At 43.9% G+C, this 19,283-nt stretch overlaps 1 protein-coding gene across 1 annotated transcript in view; it reads left to right on the top strand.

The window, feature by feature from the left end:
• Positions 1-19,283, top strand: part of IQCA1 (IQ motif containing with AAA domain 1) — an 827,164-nt gene that overhangs the window by 686,700 nt on the left and 121,181 nt on the right. Inside the window, exon 15 of the mRNA XM_030209164.1 lies at positions 2,321-2,520. Coding sequence (XP_030065024.1) covers positions 2,321-2,520 — 200 coding nt within the window. The remainder of the gene's footprint in view (positions 1-2,320; positions 2,521-19,283) is intronic.

The raw sequence follows: 19,283 nt of genomic DNA on the forward strand, positions 1-19,283 counted from the left end.
AATATGAACTGTTCCAAACACTCCAAATTCTTTTAGGAACCAGGTGGTCAACAGGTTTCCCAGTTCTAGTAAACAAGTGTTTATATTCTACCTGAACAAAACAGGAATGGGTTCCATTTTCTGTTCCAGAAAAATTTCAAGTTGTGGAACTAAACCATCTTTAATAAAGATAACCCTAAAAGCCATACATCTGATATGAAAAGATAATATCCTGACAGACGTGGAGGGGCATTTTCAATATGACGCCTAAGTCCGACTTTGGGCGTTTAGGAAAAAACATCCAAAATCTGAATAGGAGAGAAGGCCATTTTCAAAAAAGAAAAAGGTCTATCTTTTTTTTTTTTTTTTAAATACTGTTTTGAACAAGGTTTTGTGATTTGTACGTTTTTTTTTTTTTTTTGGTCCATTTTGAAGAAAAAAAAAGGTCCAAGTGCAAAACGGACAAATCAAGCCATTGGGATGTAGGAGGAGCCAGCATTTTTAGTAGACTGGTCCCCCTGATATCCCAGGAAAGCAGTAGAGCACCCTAGGGGGCACTGCAGTGGACTTCATAAAATGCTCCCAGGTACACAACTCACCATTGCTCCCTTACCTTGTTTGCTGAGCCCCCCAAAACCCACTACCCCCAACTATACACCACTACCGTAGCCCTTATGGGTGAAGGGTAAACTATATGTGGGTACAGTGGGTTTCTGGAGTTTTGGAGGGCTTACAGTTTCATCCACAAGTGTAACAGGTAGGTGGAGGTAGGAGCCTGGGTCCACCTGTCTGCAGTGCACTGCACCTACCATTAGACTACTCCAGGGCCGCCGAGAGACTAGGCCGGGCCCAGGGCAAGGCCGCCCCGCCTCCGCCCCCCCCCCCCCCACTGCCGCCCCCCATCGCTCCCCCTGCCGCTGTCGCTCCCCCCGCCGCTACCACCTCCCCGTCGCAGCCCCGCCGCTGCAGTCCCCGGTCTCACCTGCCTGCCTCCATGGCTCCGGGCCCTCTGCATTCAAAGCGGCAGTCGCAGATTGCCTCTCGAGTATCGCCTCTCTTCTGGCCTTCCCTCCCTGTGTCCCGCCCTCATCTGATGTAACTTCCGGTTTCCGTGATCTGTGACTGCCACTTCGAATGCAGGGGGCCCAGAGCCGAGGAGGCAGGCAGGTGAGACCAGGAACTGCAGCACCGGCGGCCTGACCCCGGCGCCGGGCCCCCTTGGAGGTCCGGGCCCGGGGAATTTTGCCCCCCCTGGCCCTCCTCTCAGCGGCCCTGAACTACTCCAGGGACCTACATGCTGTTCTAATGGACTTGAGTTTAACATCTGAGGCTGGCATAGAGATTTGGCAAGTAATGTTTTTCATCACATTTTGTGGGGGTGGGAGGGGGTTAGTGACCACTGGGGGAATAAGGGGAGGTCATCCCTGATTACCTCCAGTGGTCATCTGGGTATTTAGGGCACCTTTTTGTGCCTTATTCGTTATAAAAACAGGTCTAGCTCAAAATGTATTAGTCCTGGAAGAGTTTGTTTTGTTCCATTATGGCTGAAAAATGTCTAAGTCTTAGGAACACCCAAGTGCCGGCCTGAACATGCCCCTGAGATTTGAACCCACTTCTGATGGACTTCATAGAAAAACGTTTAAAAATAGGTTTCGAAAATACTGATTTGGACGTTTTTGTGAGAAAACGTCCAAATGCTGCTTTATGCCACTTTTTAGGCGTTTTTCTGTTTTGAAAATGAGCCCATTAATCAATCTTGGTCCCCCTGCAACAGCTCAGAACAAGAAAGTATAATTCTCCAGGAAGGGATCAGCAAATAGAAGAGTCATAGACATTTCATTAGGAGACAGATCTATATGTTTATCCTCCCATATTTGAACCAAAACCTTGATAAGACTCAAAGAAACCAGGGAACAATATGATCCTCATACCTACTTTTTGCCACAGAAATTTTGTTTCACTGATTGTGACAGAAACCATCTTATATCAACTGAAAGAACCAAACCTTCCAAACCACAAAGATGAGTTGCAAGTCTAACTAGCAAATTACAATTGAATAACATTAGTACTCATTGTCAATAAACTTCAAATCTGCATCCATCTAAGACTGTCCATCCAAAAGTAGGTTCACTTCTCTTCATGCTTTTTGTATTATAGCAGCAATTATCACTTATGGAGTACTCATGTTTGTGACTCTTTACATCGGTCAGTTTTTCCTTTGTTCAATATCTCCTTGCCTCATTGTTTTGTCCCTCCTCTGGTTCAACATAGTTTTGTTTTCCCATTCATTGTTTCGATTCCTTAAATGAAAGAGTACTAATGACATGGCTTTTCCCCCTAGGTTCTCAAACAGTGCATGAGAAAGCGCCTGCGGTGAAATCTCTGCTATTGGCTGGGCCTGCTGGGGTGGGAAAGAAAATGTTAGTTCATGCCCTCTGCACTGAAACAGGAGCCAACCTCTTCAATTTGTCTGCAGCTAACATCGCTGAGAAATACCCTGGCAAAAAGGGCCTGCGCAGGATGCTCCATATAGTCTTTAAGGTACTCTGCAGTTACCCTTCTTTTCTCTCATTTTCTATGGTGTTTAGTATGTGCCTTAGAAATTCACAATACACATAATTGAAAAATTTGATTTAAAGATAATCCATCATTTTGCCCAATCCTCAGTACTTCTATTTGAATATATGTGATGTGATTAATAGCATTCTTTCTGGCATTCAATTGCATACAATCTAGGTGTGGGTTCCCTTAAGTATTCAAAAGATTTGTCCAAATAACTTTTGAAGTTACCCATTCAGATCTGTGGGTTAGAAGTTTCTTTCTTCCTTCCTTCCCACCCACTCAGTGTTTTTACATTTTATTGGCTGGGACAAAATTTATCTGCTGTCAAAGAGATGATACAGGAGGCAGTATGAAGGTATGGTTTGACTTTAGTCAGATTTTAAGGGCTGTTCAGCTTAAGTTAACTGGACAAGTCTGATCAGGTTTAAAAACTGTTTTAAAGTTAACCAGATATCTTTATCCAGCTACTTTACCAGATATTCAGCAGCACTTATAAATATCCAAGTGGTTATCTTTTCTGATTAGAACATGGTTGTATTTCTAATTTGCCCATGTAATAATGATATGAGACTAAATTTGTGTATTGCTTCTGTCACCAGTTATAAGACTAGGCTATATTATCGTAATATGTATTTCACTAATTATATAATTAGACTGTACTGCTGTTTTGCTTGTCTTGGATTTTGTTTTTGGAATATTGCTAAATCTACCCACTTTGTTTATTTTTCTATTACTTATCCATCATAAAATTGTTATTTTATAGTAGGAAATGAATGTAAAAGAGTGGATTCTCCTTTTCAAGAAACTCTCGTAGAAAGAACTTATATATTTCCCATGATTCCTGGGACGCTCCATCCTTTTGCTTTAATTTTCTGACATTTGACTACAGGTATGTAATTCAGTGGCGTAGCCAGACAGCCAGTTTTGGGTGGGCCTGAGCCCAAAGTGGGTGGGCACAAAATTTTCTCTGCTCCGCCCTACCTCCACCTCAAATATAAATACTTTAGCTAATGAGGATCCTCAAGCTCAGTCAGCTGAAGACTTTCTCTGAAGGTGGCCAGAACTCTCTTTTACCAAGCTTGGCAGGCAGCAGCAATGACCCTAAGCCACTGATGACAGCACCCCACACATGCTTAGCTGTCGATGGCTCAAGGATGCTGTTGCCAGAGCTTGGTAGAAGGGAGTTCTGGCCGCCTTTGGAGGAGGTCCTTAGCTGGGGATGTCTGGGAATCCTCACCAGCTATACACCAAGGGTTAGGACTGGTGTTAGACCTGCTTGGGTCCAGGTCAGAAAATAAAGGAGGGCTCCCCTCCCCGATGCCCTCTCCTCTTTGCCTCCCTTCCAATTTCCCACCTGCCATTACTATCACACCAACAGAACCTCACCAAATACAGAACAAGGGATCACAAATTAGAAATAAAAATATTTAGACAAAAATTGAAAAGGAACCCCAAGAAGTTAAACATAGCATTACTGCAACACTGGAGACACAAAACATGCATTTCCTTTTCTACAGAACACAATACAAAGACATTTCCTATGCACATTTCCAAAAGCTAACATATTCCATTTAAAACATTCAAAATAAAATGCTTTGTTTCTACCTTTGTTGTCTGGACATTTTATTTTTCCATCTTGCTGGTTCCAATTTCTCTTTTCTGCTTTCCTCTCTGCCGTCTGCTAATTCTTCTTCAAGCGGCTGTAGTCCATTTGTCTTTTCTCCTCTCTCCTGTCTGTTCCCTCACTATTCTGCCTCTGACATGTTGGTCATTCCTTTGTAGCTCTTTTCTGCCTCTCTCTCACCCTTCTTTGTCTCCTTTTTACTTTTCAACTACCTATCAAATTTCCATCTTCTTCTTTCACCCACTAGCTCTCCCATTCCCCATCTCTACTTTCTTGCTCTCCCATTCCCCATCTTACTCCTCCCCATCTCTACTTTCTCTTTTTATCTTTAATCTACTTCCCATTACCATATTTCTACTCTCTGTAATCACTATCTCTCATTCATTTCCTTGCCCTCTCCCACAGGGTTCCACCATTCCCATCATCTTCTCCCTCCACCCTTCTAACCAGCATCTGATCCCCTCCCCACCCCACCATGGTAGCCTTATATTTTCCTGCCCCTTCTCTCTTCATTCCTGTTAAATAGTAATAGTAGTAGTCCTCTCCCCCATGGCCCAGCATTTCCCCCCTCACCACCTACTGTGTACCTCTCATCCACCCCCATGTCTGTCTCCCCCTCTCATTCCCACTGTCCAACGTCTCTCCCCCCTTCCCATACAGCATATCTACCTTCCTCCCCTCTACCAGCATGTCTAACATTTCTCCCTTCCCTCCACCCCTATGCCCACCATTTTGCCCTCCTCTCCACCCCTATGTTTAACATTTCTCCCCCTCTCACCACCTATCCCCTCTCTATGCAGCATGTCTCCCTCTCCTCCACCTCATATGCAGCCAAGACGTCTCCCTTCCTGACCCCTCCACCCCTTTACTGGATCTCTCCCTTCTTCCCCATGCAGCTTCTCCCCCACCCACCATGCCTCATCATTCCATCTTCCCTCCTCCCTGTGCAGCATCTTTCCTTCCATCTTCTTCCCTCCCCCCATCCAACATCTTTTCCCCATCATCCCTTCCCCCGTGGCGTGCCACAACTTTCACCCCCATCTTCCCTCACCCTCGCAGGCCCGCCCAGCAGCGATTCCGATCGCAGGCAGCTCCTTCGGCTCGCACACGCTGCCTGCCGGCTGCCGCTCAAATCTCCTTGCAGCTACTAAGCAGCAGCGCTAACCCGGAAGCCTCTCCTCTGAGCTTCCGGGTTAGCGCTGCTGCTTAGTAGCTGCAAGGAGATTTGAGCGGCAGCCGGCAGGCAGCGTGTGCGAGCCGAAGGAGCTGCCTGCGATCGGAATCGCTGCTGGGCGGGCCTGCGAGGGTGAGGGAAGATGGGGGTGAAAGTTGCGGCACGCCATGGGGGAAGGGACGGTGATGGGGACTGGAGCCTCCGGAATCGCTGTGCTGCTGGGCGGGCCTGACCCCAAATTGGGTGGGCCCAGGCCCGCCCGTGGCTACGCCCCTGATGTAATTATGATTTGCTGCTTCTTGAATTTGGAATCTGCTGGTATGCAACTGGCTTGTGCACATTAATGATTTTGTGCTTTAAAATTCAGACGGACCATGATTTGAACTATAATACACCACATTAATAGAAAAGTTCATAGAGCAGTGGGTGTCCAACCTCGACCCTCGCCAGGTCGAGTTTTCAGGATTTCCCCAATGCATATGCATGAGATCAATTTGCATACAATGCAGGCAGTGCATGTAAATAGATCTCTTCATTCAGGAAATCCTGAAAACCCAACTGGATTGCAGCCCTCAAGGACTGAAATTGGACAACCCTGTCATAGAAGAATCTATAGCTCTAGATTTCAAACTTTCTATTCTTTAGTACAGGAGGAAAAAGCCTCAACAGACTCCCAAAACAGCTCAACGGCTACTATTTCGTCGGAGTTCTTGCTGTCATCATAGGCTCAAAAAACCTCCTTCTCCCTGCTGTTTATTCACAGTCTATATCTTAACAGACTATTGTTCCACTTTAAGGTCAAAACTACTTATCTTTGCTTTGACTTGTTGCTGCTTCCGTTTTTTCTATCGCTCAGTCTTCCACGGCCGACACTGGTCCAGGTTTCGGTGTTTCTTACACTTCCTTCCTCAGGGTCCGTGGTACTGGCTATTCACTAGCAATAACATCATATTGTCAATAGTCCTTCTTTCAAATTTACCTCATATTGAGCTTACTTAACATACCTCACTGCTCAATAGTCCGTTCCCCCGGACGTATTCTATTACTTCTTGTCCTCATTTTATACCCTATGTAATCTGACGTCATCTCCTTACTACTGTATTTCTTAGAAAAAATGGACCCACTTAATTCTAGTATTCGGCCCCTTCGGTTGTACAGTTTGCAATCGGTAAATCCATTTCTGTTCTTGTTGTAGTAATACAAGTTTCTTGTTTCCACCCTTTGTTGTAAACATTATCTTTGGATAGGGATAACAGCCTGCCAGTTGCAAAAGGCAGCTTTATTTGGAACTGCATTCATACTTAGATGCTACTTCTACAATTGTACTGAGAAAAGCAATTCAAGATTTGATGAATGTATAGGATCGAGAATGGGGTTAGTATTTCACTTATAAGCTTCAATGCAAAATTGTTAATGTAAACAAACCACAGTTTCTTGCAAATTCAAGAAAGTAACAAATCATTCAGTGCCTGTAGTCAAATGTCAGAAAATTAAAGCAAAAGGAAGGAGTGTCCTAGGAATCATGGGCTTAGTTGTTATAGATGAACATAACTAAGCAACTGAATTTAATTAACATCAGTTTACACGTTAAACAGGACATCAAGTGTAACCTCAATGGAGCATCGGGTACAACTGTGGCTGCTTTGTTGAGCAGATCAAATGGGCCATACTGGTCTTTCTCTGCCACCATTTATTACATTACTATGCTAAGACCTGTACCTGGATTACTCTCTTGCCTGCCGCCTGCCTACTGACTTTCGCCTGTACCTGGATTACTCTCTTGCCTGCCGCCTAGGGGCTCAACCTCTGGGGAACGGCGGTCAGTGCAGATGAAACCCAGGGTTGTCCAGCTGCCAAGCAAAACCTGGTCCGAGTACTGGGCTCAGCAGCGCTCTACTTGGTACAAGAACTCACAAGTCTGACACTAGTTAGGCAAAGTTTTACTGATTGGCTCTGAAGTCCACCCTATGGAATCCACCCTGTGTATCAGCAATCTTACTAATTGGCATTGCAGGGTTAAGGCTTTAAATAACCTAAGAGAACAGACCTTTTTTAAGCTGTAAATTCAGATCAGGCCTGTGAGATCAAAGGCTTCCAGCAATAGAGAAAGAAATGGCTGTACTTAGTACTTCTATGTGAATTTCTTTGGAGACTTAATACAGAGGCATTAAGTCTCCAAGATGGTGCCGATGTGTCAGTCACTGTGTCTACAAAGCTTAGCACCACCAGCAAAGGGTCTTAAGCATCTGCGCTTGCTCAAGGCCTGCCAGATCCTGCTCCTCAGAACTTCCTGATTCAGAGGGGCAGAAGCAGGAAATCCTTGAGCACGTGCCAGCCATGCTAAGCTTTTTGTGGGACCCTCCAATAGTGCCACCCTAGTGGTTAAACCACTCTTCAACACACTGCTTGAAACTAGGGGCGACAAAGGGGTAGCAAGCTATGAGGACTTCATAAAATGCTCCTAGGTACACAGCTCCCTTACCTTGTGTGCTGAGCCCCCCAACCCCCCCCCCCAAAAAAAAAAAAAAAACCCACTACCCCCAACTGTACACCAACTGTACTCTCACTGTGGGCCTGTGTTCCCATCAGAGCTGCTGGGCTCCCACTCTCACTGTGGGCATGCATTTACTTTAGATCTGTTGGGCTCCCACTTTTACAGCAGTCTACACATTTATTGGTACTGCTGAGCTCCCGTTTTACAGTATTCTACACTTTTATTAGAGCTGCTGAGCTCCAACCTTTATTGTAGCCTGCTCTTGGGGAAGGCTTTCCTCAACCATCATCTTTCACAACATAATTTCTAACCAGGCAGACAGTTGGTGATACCAGAAAGCACCTCCCACAATAGGCAGCTTTCTTCTGAGGTGTCACGCTTTCCAGGCAGAAACTAGGTTCGTGAGCCCTTGGGCCACTGCCGTGGAGCAGCAGTGGCAGGCAAAACCACCCCACACCAGAGACAAGGCAGCACTCTGACAGACACAGCTAGACTTCACCTGCGCTTGACCGCCCTTTCCCAGGAGTTGAGCCCCTGGGTGCAGGAGGCCGGTAGGACTTACCGGACAGGGCAGGCACTGGATACTAACTAGGCTGAACAGGGACTGAGGGTCAGAGGGGAAAGGAATATACATGGGCAGCACGGCAGGAAACTGGGCTAGGACTCACAGACAGACAATACTACACACAACAGGAAATAGACAAGCTAAAGGACAGGAACTGAAAGCTGCCATGCAGCCACTGAAACAAGGTACAAATACTGACAGACACAAGCCAGGACTGAAAGCTGCAGAGCAGCCACTAAAACAGGGTACAAATACTGACAGACAAGAGACAGGACTGAAAGCTGCAGAGCAGCCACTAAGCAAGAGACACAGACAAATAGAAACTAGACAAGGAGTACAGACCAGAAACAAGACTAGGGAAGTAAGCAAATAAACCTAAGCTAAACTATACACAAATAACTAGAAACAGACAAGGAACTAAACAAGAAGCCAGACTAGGCAGGAGTGCAACAAAGCACCAACAAACCAGGGACCTTAGACGATGCAAAGGCAAACTCAGAAGGTTTCCAGGTGGTAATAAACCCATCAGCAGCTGAGCTCAGCTGTAGGAATCATGAGGCAGCTATGGGTGAGGCTAGCTGCCAAACTTCAAACCAAGTCTGGAGGGCTGGAATATCTGGACCGGACTGGACCAGGAAGACAGTCTGGAAAGTCTATGGCAGCCACCGGTTCTGGCCACCACAGGGCAAGAGGAACACAAACCAAGACACAGGCAGAAAGCATACTGAAGCACAGAGAGGCTTAACACACACAGAGGCTCATTTTCAAAGCACTTAGACTTACAAAGTTCCATAGGTTACTAAGGGGCTCATTTTCAAAGCACTTAGCCTCCCAAAGTTCCATAGAAACCTATGGAACTTAGCCTCCCAAAGTGCTTTGAAAATATGCCTCTAAGTAACTTTGTAAGTCTAAGCGCTTTGAAAATACACCTCACAGGTGCAGTATAGTGGAGTAATCAGAGCCATGCTGGAAGCAGCCAGCACACAGAGACAGAGACAGAACTAACTCAGGAAGAACAGACAGAAGCCAGCTCAGAAGCTGACCGCCAGTAATAAGGTGAGTCTGAGAGGGGTCATGACCACAATCGTGACATGAGGCTCTACTTCTATCAGAACTGCTGAACTCTCACTCTCACTGTGAGCCTGTATTGCTACCAGAACTGCTGAGCTCCCACTCTTACTGTAAGCCTGCACTTACTTTAGAACTGTTAAGCTCCCACTTTTATAGCAGTTTACACTCTTATTAGAGCTGCTGAGCTCCAACCTTTATTGTAGCCTGCTCTTGGGGAAGGCTTTCCTCAGCCATCATCTTTCACACCACTGTTACCTGTATCCTCTGTTCCAGCCTGTGTCTGTGTCATCTGCTCCAGCCTGCATCACCTACTCCAATCTGCATCGTCTGATCCAGCCTGCATTGTCTGCTCTAGCCTGCATTCTTTGCTCCAACCTGCTTCATCTGCCCCAGCCTACTTCGTCTGCCCCAGTCTACATTCTCTGCTCCAATTTGTATCCTCTGCTCCAACTTGCGTCAGCGTCATCTGCTCTAGCCTGCATCACCTACTCCAGCCTGCATTCTCTGCTCCAACCTGCTTCATTTGCTCCAGCCGCTTCACTTGCCCTAGCCTACATTCGCTGCTCCAACCTACAACTGTACTAATCTGAAACAATCCTAGCAAATTCTATACTCACAAGTTATATTATCAAAATGAATATCACAACATTATTTTTCATCATCTACTCAATCACCCTAATTCATCACATGCTTTCCACCCCCTACCAGAAACTAATATTATTCCTACAATTTGCATGCCTCACCGACCATCCAAATACAATACTAATCACTATAATAATAATAATAATAATAATAATAATAATAATAACCAAAACAATGGAATCATCACCTCAACTGAACATCATCAAAACAAAGGAAATAATAATCACAATAAACCTTTACAACAAGTTAATAGACAATTAAGAAAAATCAATATAATTCCTAACATATCTGATCCCTTTCAAAAAATCCAAATTGGTTATACAAACGCTAGATCAGCTGTCAACAAGACAACAATTCTATCAGATTGGATCATTGATGATAATCTGGATTTATTAATCGTTAATGAAACTTGGATCCATTTCCAAAATGACCCAATATTAACAGATCTCTGCCCTCCAGGTTACAAAATAATTCACTGGCCTAGAAATGGAAAAAGAGGAGGAGGCATTGCATTTATTTTTATTTATTTTTTTTATGACTAGAAGTTGCCTCACTTAATATTAACCATCCTACATTATCTGACCACCTAAACATTATTCTGTTTTATAGACCGCCAGGAATCTGGCAAGAATGTCAACAAAATCTTATGGACTTCATCTCAAATTCTTGTTTATCTAATTCCAATCTACTCATACTAGGAGATATAAATTTGCATCTAGAAAACTATAATGCTAAAAACACACAAGAATGCAAAGATTTTTTCCAGCTTTGGGATTTCAATTGGATAAATACTCAATCAACCCATATCAAATGTCATGCACTTGACCTCATTACATACAAATTTACTCCTGATCAAACCTTTACAATAACAAATATCAATTGGACACAAGTACCCTGGTCAGATCACTTCAAACTAAAAGTATCCATGCAATGGAGAATAAAAATAAATTTGAGCCTGAATCAAGAACGAAAAACTTTCACCACAAGAGGTCACATTGATCCAGTATTATTCTGGCAAGAGGTCTACAGGAATGAATGGTCAGTATAAACAGACTCCAATCAATATCTTTTAAACTGGGACACAAGATGCAATAGCATACTTAATACAATAGCACCAATACAAACAAGAATATCACAAAGAAAAAACTCACTCCCATGGTTTAACGACAAATTGAAAAAACTAAAAACCCAAACAAGGAGACTTGAACGTGCTTGGAACAAAAAGAAAGATGAACAAACATTCACTGCTTGGAAAGTAATGTTAAGAAAATACAAATATACCATCAGGCAATCCAAGAGGTCATATTATAATTCCAAAATAGTACAAAACCATAAAGACTTACACAAGTTATTCCAATTTGTACATAATCTTCTAGACACCACACCAGTTACCTTAACTAACACAGATACCCCATCAGCAGATAAACTAGCTACCTACTTCAATGAGAAAATCATTAAACTAAGATCCACCTTATCAGCTAACTCCTCCGACTATGTAAAATTCATTGACGACTTAGACCCAACAACCAATGAGTATCCAACAGATCGAATTTGGACAAATTTTTATTCACTATCGGAAGATACTGTCGCCCAAGAGATCAACAAATTCACCAAATCCCACTGTAAATTGGACGCATGCCCCAGCTACTTAATAAAATCTGCCCCCCAGTGTTTTATAGTAGATCTCACCTCCTACCTGAATCACATGCTTCAACATGGATCCTTTCCCACGGATAAAGGAAATATCCTACTAACACCAATTCCCAAAGACCAGAAGAAAAAACTAAATGATATATCTAATTATCGTCCAGTGGCATCCATCCCATTGGTAGTCAAACTGATGGAAAGCCTGGTAACTAAACAACTTACCAACTACTTGAACAACTTCTCAGTATTGCAAACATCCCAATCTGGCTTCCGTGCCAATCACTGCACTGAAACAGTTCTTTTAACACTCATGACCAAATTTAAACAAATTATTGCAAATGGTAACAATGTTCTTCTTTTACAATTCGACATGTCCAGCGCGTTCGACATGGTTGACCATGGTATCCTATTAAACATTCTTGAATATTTTGGAATTGGAGGTAATGTACTGAATTGGTTTCATAGTTTCCTAACAGCAAGAGCATACCGGGTAATACCTGAATCGATCATATCATCACCATTGTAGCTGGGTCACCCTTCCAGCTGCCTGCTCCTTCACACGGCTGCTGCCTCTCTCCACAGCAATCTGGCTGCTCTGAGCCTCAGCTCCAGGCCCTGAGAACTTCCAGGACTCCTTCCTCCCTCCGTTCCTTTCACAGAGGCACATTCAAAGCACAACATTTATAAGTAAGAGCTTTTATTTTCTTGCTTCAAGTCAACATAAACGCCCAGGCACACCTTAACTCCAGGTTGTTTAGGGCTTGCTGCCAAAAACACAAGTCAGGTTCAAAACAGTCCATATAACTTCACTTCGCTTTACCTAAGATTCCTTCTCTTAGGGAACAGTACATTACCAGAAAGAAAACACAGTAGCTGGGTAGGTTAGAGCCCAGACCTTTTCAGTATGAAACAGTTTACACAGTCTTTCTTGCACCTCCTTACAGCACAGTTACACAGCTTCGTTCCCACCTGGTTCAGGCTGGGGTTTCAATTGTGCCCAGCCCTCTTTCTCTCCCAGGGGCTGCACCTGTTTCCTCTTTAGTAGAGATCTCCCCCAGCGCCTCAGCCTCTCTCCTCCGGTCTTCCACCAGTCTCTCCAAGGCACGGCTAGCCACCCTCTTACAGCAGCTTTTCGGGTTTGAGCCAGAGCTCCAATCTCCATCTGTTCCTCCTCTAGCCCTTCAGTAATCTCCATTTTATCCTCCTCTTCAACTTCCCCCGCCCCCAACCTTTCCAGCTGGCCCTCATCACCTTCCTCAGAGACCATTTCCCAATCTTCTATCTCCTCCCCTAACTCTTGCACAGCCGGGTGGGGAAGAGAAGGATTATGGGACTGGTAGTTCCTCCCCTTCTTCCTTAACCCAGCCAACCTCTCTGCCTCCGGTAGCCCAGCTTTCTGAATGTGGGTGTTGTGCACATGAAATCTGCCCCGTTGGGATTCCCCGGCTCCCTGCACCCCCTTTCTTTGTGCCTTCCCGGATCACCTTTCACCTGCCCTCTCACACCATGGAGATCTGAATGTGGTGTGCCACAAGGATCTCCACTTTCCCCGATCCTCTTTAATTTAATGATGTTACCACTAGCCAGATCTTTATCCAACCTAAACCTAAGCAATAAAATTCATGACCTTCAAGCCCTGATTTTGGAGGCTGACTTGGACATAGTTGCACTCACAGAGACATGGCTCAATGGTTCCCATGAATGGGATGTAAACATACCAGGCTATAATCTTTTTAGGAAGGATAGAGAGGGACGTAAAGGTGGAGGAGTAGCTCTGTATGTGAAGAATGATATCGCAGCGACTGAAATGACAGGGAACTGGGGAAAGGAAGAAGCGATATGGATCACCTTAAAAAGAGAGGATAGAACCTTGGTCCACGTGGGTGTTAGACCCCCGACACAAATGGAGGAACTAGATAAAGATCTGATCGCTGATATTCAAAAGTTGGGGAAGAAAAGAGAGGTGCTGTTGTTGGGAGATTTTAATCTGCCGGATGTAGATTGGAAGGTTCCATCTGCAAAATCGGAAAGAAGTAGAGAGATTGTGGATGCTTTCCAAAGTGCTCTGCTCAGACAAATGGTGACGGAACCCACGAGGGAGGGAGCCACGTTGGATCTGGTGCTCACGAATGGGGATAGTGTGTCAAATGTCCGAGTGGCTGCACACCTGGGAAGCAGTGACCATCAAACGGTTTGTATTGATATAACGGCTCATGTGGATGGCGGCCACTGTACACTCAAAGTCCTGGATTTCAAGCGAGCTGACTTTAACAAAATAGGAGAATACCTGAGAAAGGAGCAGATGGGCTGGGAGGACATACGAGAAGTGGAAGGACAGTGGTCCAGGCTAAAAGAAGTAATAAACAGGGCCACAGACCTTTATGTAAGGAGAATAAATAAAAGCAAGAGAAAAAGGAAACCGATATGGTTCTCAAAGAAAGTGGCTGAGAAAATAAAGGCTAAAGAGTTAGCGTTCCAGAAATATAGAAAATCTCAAGAGGAGGAACACGGGGAGGTATACCGGATGAAACTGAAGGAAGCCAAGAGAGAGGTACGTCTGGCGAAGGCGCAAGCGGAAGAACAAATGGCTAGAAATGTAAGGAGGGGAGACAGGTACATTAGTGAAAGGAGAAAGACTATAAAGGGAATTGTGAGACTAAAAGATACAACGAAATGCTATGTAGAAAATGATGAAGAAAAGGCCAATTTGCTAAATAGATACTTTTGTTCTGTTTTCACTGAAGAAATTCCTGGGGAAGGACCGAGAGGGACTGGCAAAAGTACGCCTGAGAATGAGGTGGATAGAGCACCGTTCACAGAAGAGAGTGTGTATCAACAACTTGGAAAGCTAAAGGTGGACAAAGCCATGGGACCGGACGGGATCCACCCCAGAATACTGTGGGAGCTCAGAGAGGTTCTGGCGGGTCCTCTTAAAGACTTGTTTAATAAATCCTTGGAGACGGGAGAGGTTCCGAGGGATTGGAGAACGGCGGAGGTAGTCCCTCTTCACAAGAGTGGTGATAGGGAAGAAGCTGGAAACTACAGGCCGGTAAGCCTCACTTCGGTTATTGGAAAAGTAATGGAAGCGATGCTGAAGGAAAGGATAGTGAATTTCCTGGAAGCCAATAAGTTGCAAGATCCGAGACAACATGGTTTCACCAAAGGGAAATCGTGCCAAACTAATCTCATTGAATTCTTTGACTGGGTGACAGGAGAATTAAATCAAGGACGTGCTATGGACGTAATCTACTTAGATTTCAGCAAGGCTTTTGACATGGTTCCCCACAGGAGGCTTTTAAATAAACTAGACGGGCTGAAGATAGGACCCGAAGTGGTAAACTGGATTAGGAACTGGTTGACGGGCAGACGCCAGAGGGTGGTGGTGAATGGAGTTCGCTCGGAGGAGGGAAAGGTGAGTAGTGGAGTGCCTTAGGGATCGGTGCTGGGGTCGATTCTGTTCAATATATTTGTGAGTGACATTGCCGAAGGGTTACAAGGTAAAGTTTGCCTTTTTGCGGATGACACCAAGATTTCCAACAGAGTGGACACCCCGGAGGGAGTGGAAAACATGAAAAAAGATCTGAAGAAGCTAGAAGAATGGTCTAACGTATGGCAATTAAAATTCAATACGAAGAAATGCAAAGTGATGCACTTAGGGAGTAGAAATCCAAGGGAGACGTATGTGTTAGGCGGGGAGAGTCTGATAGGCACGGACGGGGAGAGGGATCTTGGGGTGATAGTATCTGAGGACCTGAAGGCGACGAAACAGTGCGACAAGGCGGTGGCCGTAGCGAGAAGATTGCTAGGCTGTATAGAGAGAGGAGTGACCAGCAGAAGAAAGGAGGTTTTAATGCCCCTGTATAAGACGTTGGTGAGGCCCCACCTGGAGTATTGTGTTCAGTTTTGGAGGCCGTATCATGCGAAGGATGTTAAAAAAATGGAAGCGGTGCAAAGAAAAGCTACCAGGATGGTATGGGATTTGCGTTCCAAGACGTATGAAGAGAGACTTTCTGACCTGAACATGTATACCCTGGAGGAAAGGAGGAACAGGGGTGATATGATACAGACGTTCAAATATTTGAAAGGTATTAATCCGCAAACGAATCTTTTCCGGAGATGGGAAGGCGGTAGAACGAGAGGACATGAAATGAGATTGAAGGGGGGCAGACTCAGGAAAGATGTCAGGAAGTATTTTTTCACGGAGAGGGTGGTGGACGCTTGGAATGCCCTCCCGCAGGAGGTGGTGGAGATGAAAACGGTAACGGAGTTCAAACATGCGTGGGATATGCATAAAGGAATCCTGTGCCGAAGGAATGGATCCTCAGAAGCTTAGCTGAAATTGGGTGGCGGAGCAGGTGGGGGGAAGAGGGGTTGGTGGTTGGGAGGCTAGGATAGGTGAGGGCAGACTTATACGGTCTGTACCAGAGCCAATGATGGGAGGTGGGACTGGTGGTTGGGAGGCGGGAAATACTGCTGGGCAGACTTACACGGTCTGTGCCCTGAAAAGGACAGGTACAAATTCAAGGTAAGGTATACACATATGAGTTTGTCTTGGGCAGACTGGATGGACCATGCAGGTCTTTTTCTGCCGTCATCTACTATGTTACTATGTTATGCTGACGATGTGACGATATATATCTCATATAAAAATGACTTGTCTGAAATTGTAGATAAAATTAATCTCAGCTTCCAAGTTATGAATTCATGGGCAGATGCATTCCAACTGAAACTCAACGCAGAAAAAACACAATGCCTTATATTATCATCGCAGTATAATAAAATCAACTATACCAATATAAATATACTAAATCACACTCTTCCTGTTGCGGACAACCTGAAACTCTTAGGTGCAACAATCGATCGTAACCTTAGTCTAGATAACCACGTGAAAAATGTTAAAAAAGAAAATGTTTTATGCAATGTGGAGGCTTAGAAAAATAAAACCTTTCTTCCCAAGAGAGACATTCCGCAAACTAGTGCAATCACTGGTATTGAGCCATTTGGATTACTGCAATCACTTATATGCGACATGCAAAGCTCAAACCATTAAGAAACTCCAGACGTCCCAGAACACCGCAGCCAGTCTGATATTCGGAAAGGCGAAATACTATAGTGCTAAACCCCTTAGAGAAAAATTACACTGGCTTCCACTAAAGGATCGAGTTACATTCAAAATATGCACCTTAGTTCATAAAATTATTTATGGAGATGCCCCATCTTACATGTCAGATCTTATAGATCTACCAGAGAGAAACAACAAAAGTTCATCACATACTTTCTTAAACCTCCATTATCCCAATTGCAGAGAACTTATAGTTATCAATAGAAATCAAACAAAATAAAACATGGAAAAGAGAATAAGATGATACCTTTTTTATTAGACATAACTTAATACATTTCTTGATTAGCTTTCGAAGGTCGCCCTTCTTCCTCAGATCGGAAATAAGCAAATGTGCTAGCTGACAGTGTATATAAGTGAAAACCTTCGAAAGCTAATCAAGAAATGTATTAAGTTATGTCTAATAAAAAAGGTATCATCTTATTCTCTTTTCCATGTTTTATTTTGTTTGATTTCTATTGATAACCTTAAGAGTGGACTAACACGGCTACCACACTCCTCTACTTAAGAGGACTTATACAAATCAGTACATACATCTAGCTTTTCTGTACACAACGATGGAATGAATTACCAACCGCTATAAGAAAAACACGCGACTTGATGACCTTCCAGAAACTACTGAAGACTTACTTGTTCAAAAAAGTGTACAAAATGGATCCCTCATAACGATCTGACTCCTAAACTACACCAGACACAATTTTATATTGGAACTCTTTTATTTTGCCTATTTTATTTACACCCTAACTACTGATAATCATACCCTGTCCTGATATCATTATGTTATGTTGTTATCCATTTATCCTAATTACTGACAATTATACCTTGTCCTGATATCATTATATTATGTTGTTATCCACTTACCCACTTCTTAATCAACATTATTTTCGTATGAACCTTAATAGCAATAATTCTGAAATTCTTCTCCGTTAATATGATTGCCATAATATTCCTATGCACCTTATCTGTTATATATATTCTGATTCTCTATTCCATCAATGTGATTGTAGTTGTATTATATTGTAAGCCACATTGAGCCTGCAAATAGGTGGGAAAATGTGGGATATAAATGTAGCAAAATAAATAAATAAATAAATACTATAGCCCTTACGGGTACAGTAGGTTTCTGGTGGGTTTTGGAGGGCTCATAGTTTTCTGCACAAGTGTAACAGGTAGTGGGGGGGATGGGTCTGGGTCCACCTGCATGCGCTGTAATGGACCTGAGTATGACATCTGAGGCTGGCAAGTAATGTTCTTCATCACAATTTTTGAGGGTGGGAGGGGGTTAGTGACCACTGGGGGAGTAAGGGGAGGTCATCCCCGATTCCCTCCAGTGGTTATCTGATCATTTCAGGCACCTTTTTGTGCCTTATTCATAAGAAAAACAGGTCTAGCTGAAAACGTCAAAGTTTTAGTCCCAGACGTCTTTGCTTTGTTCCATTATGGCTCAAAGACGTCCAAGTCTTAGGAACTCCCAAGTCCCGCCTTAAACACATCTCCAGTATGCCCCCTTGAGATTTGGACGTCCTTGCGACGGACTTCGTAGAATGACGTCCATAATGCGTTGTTGATTATACCGATTTGGACGTTTCTGTGAGAGAGACGTCCAAGTACCGATTTATGTCACTTTTTAGATGTCCATCTCTTTCAAAAATGAGCCTGATGGTATTCTACAAAGGGGTTGACATCCTAGAATTCTGGAATAACAGTATTGAAATAACACCCTGTCATGGTCAGACCATTTTCTAATTACGTTTTCCCTAAGTGACCACCTGAATCAAATGGCACCTCCCAGAGTTTGGAAGCAGATCAGAGACAAAAAAAAGCTGACCGTTGAGAATTTACTAGAGGCCTTGGACTATCCACGTGTAGATGAAAAGACAACAGTGTCGGAACAGATTGACATTTGGAATACACACTTAGCCAAGACCTTAGAGAAAACAGCACCACTAAAAAAGGTTGTATGCCCCACTAACAAGCACTCACCTTGGTTTTCTCCAGAACTTTGAATCCTTAAACGTGATTGACGGAAGCTGGAAAGGAGATGGTGTAAATCTTGCCTGGATAAAGACAGGCTAAACTGTAGGAAGCACACAACAAAGTATTGCCAAGCCTTAACAGCAACCAACCCCCCCCCCCCCCCCCCCCCAATATTTCTCTTAATGCATTGCACAGGCTGCCAATTCAACCAAGCAGTTGTTCAGTATAGTAAACAGTCTACTGCAACCCCCACAACAGAACCAGCCTGCCCAGTCTAAACTGAACTGCAATGATTTTGCTGCATACTTTGCCAACAAAATTAAAAGTCTCTGACAGGATTTACAGGCAATCCCACCCAGTGTCCAATCAGTTAACCAGGAGTGCACAAACTCGACCCCTCCTGACAGAGACAGATGGGACACTTTTAAA

The sequence above is a fragment of the Microcaecilia unicolor genome, chromosome 7 (assembly GCF_901765095.1).
Source record: "Microcaecilia unicolor chromosome 7, aMicUni1.1, whole genome shotgun sequence".
Lineage (NCBI taxonomy): Eukaryota > Metazoa > Chordata > Amphibia > Gymnophiona > Siphonopidae > Microcaecilia > Microcaecilia unicolor.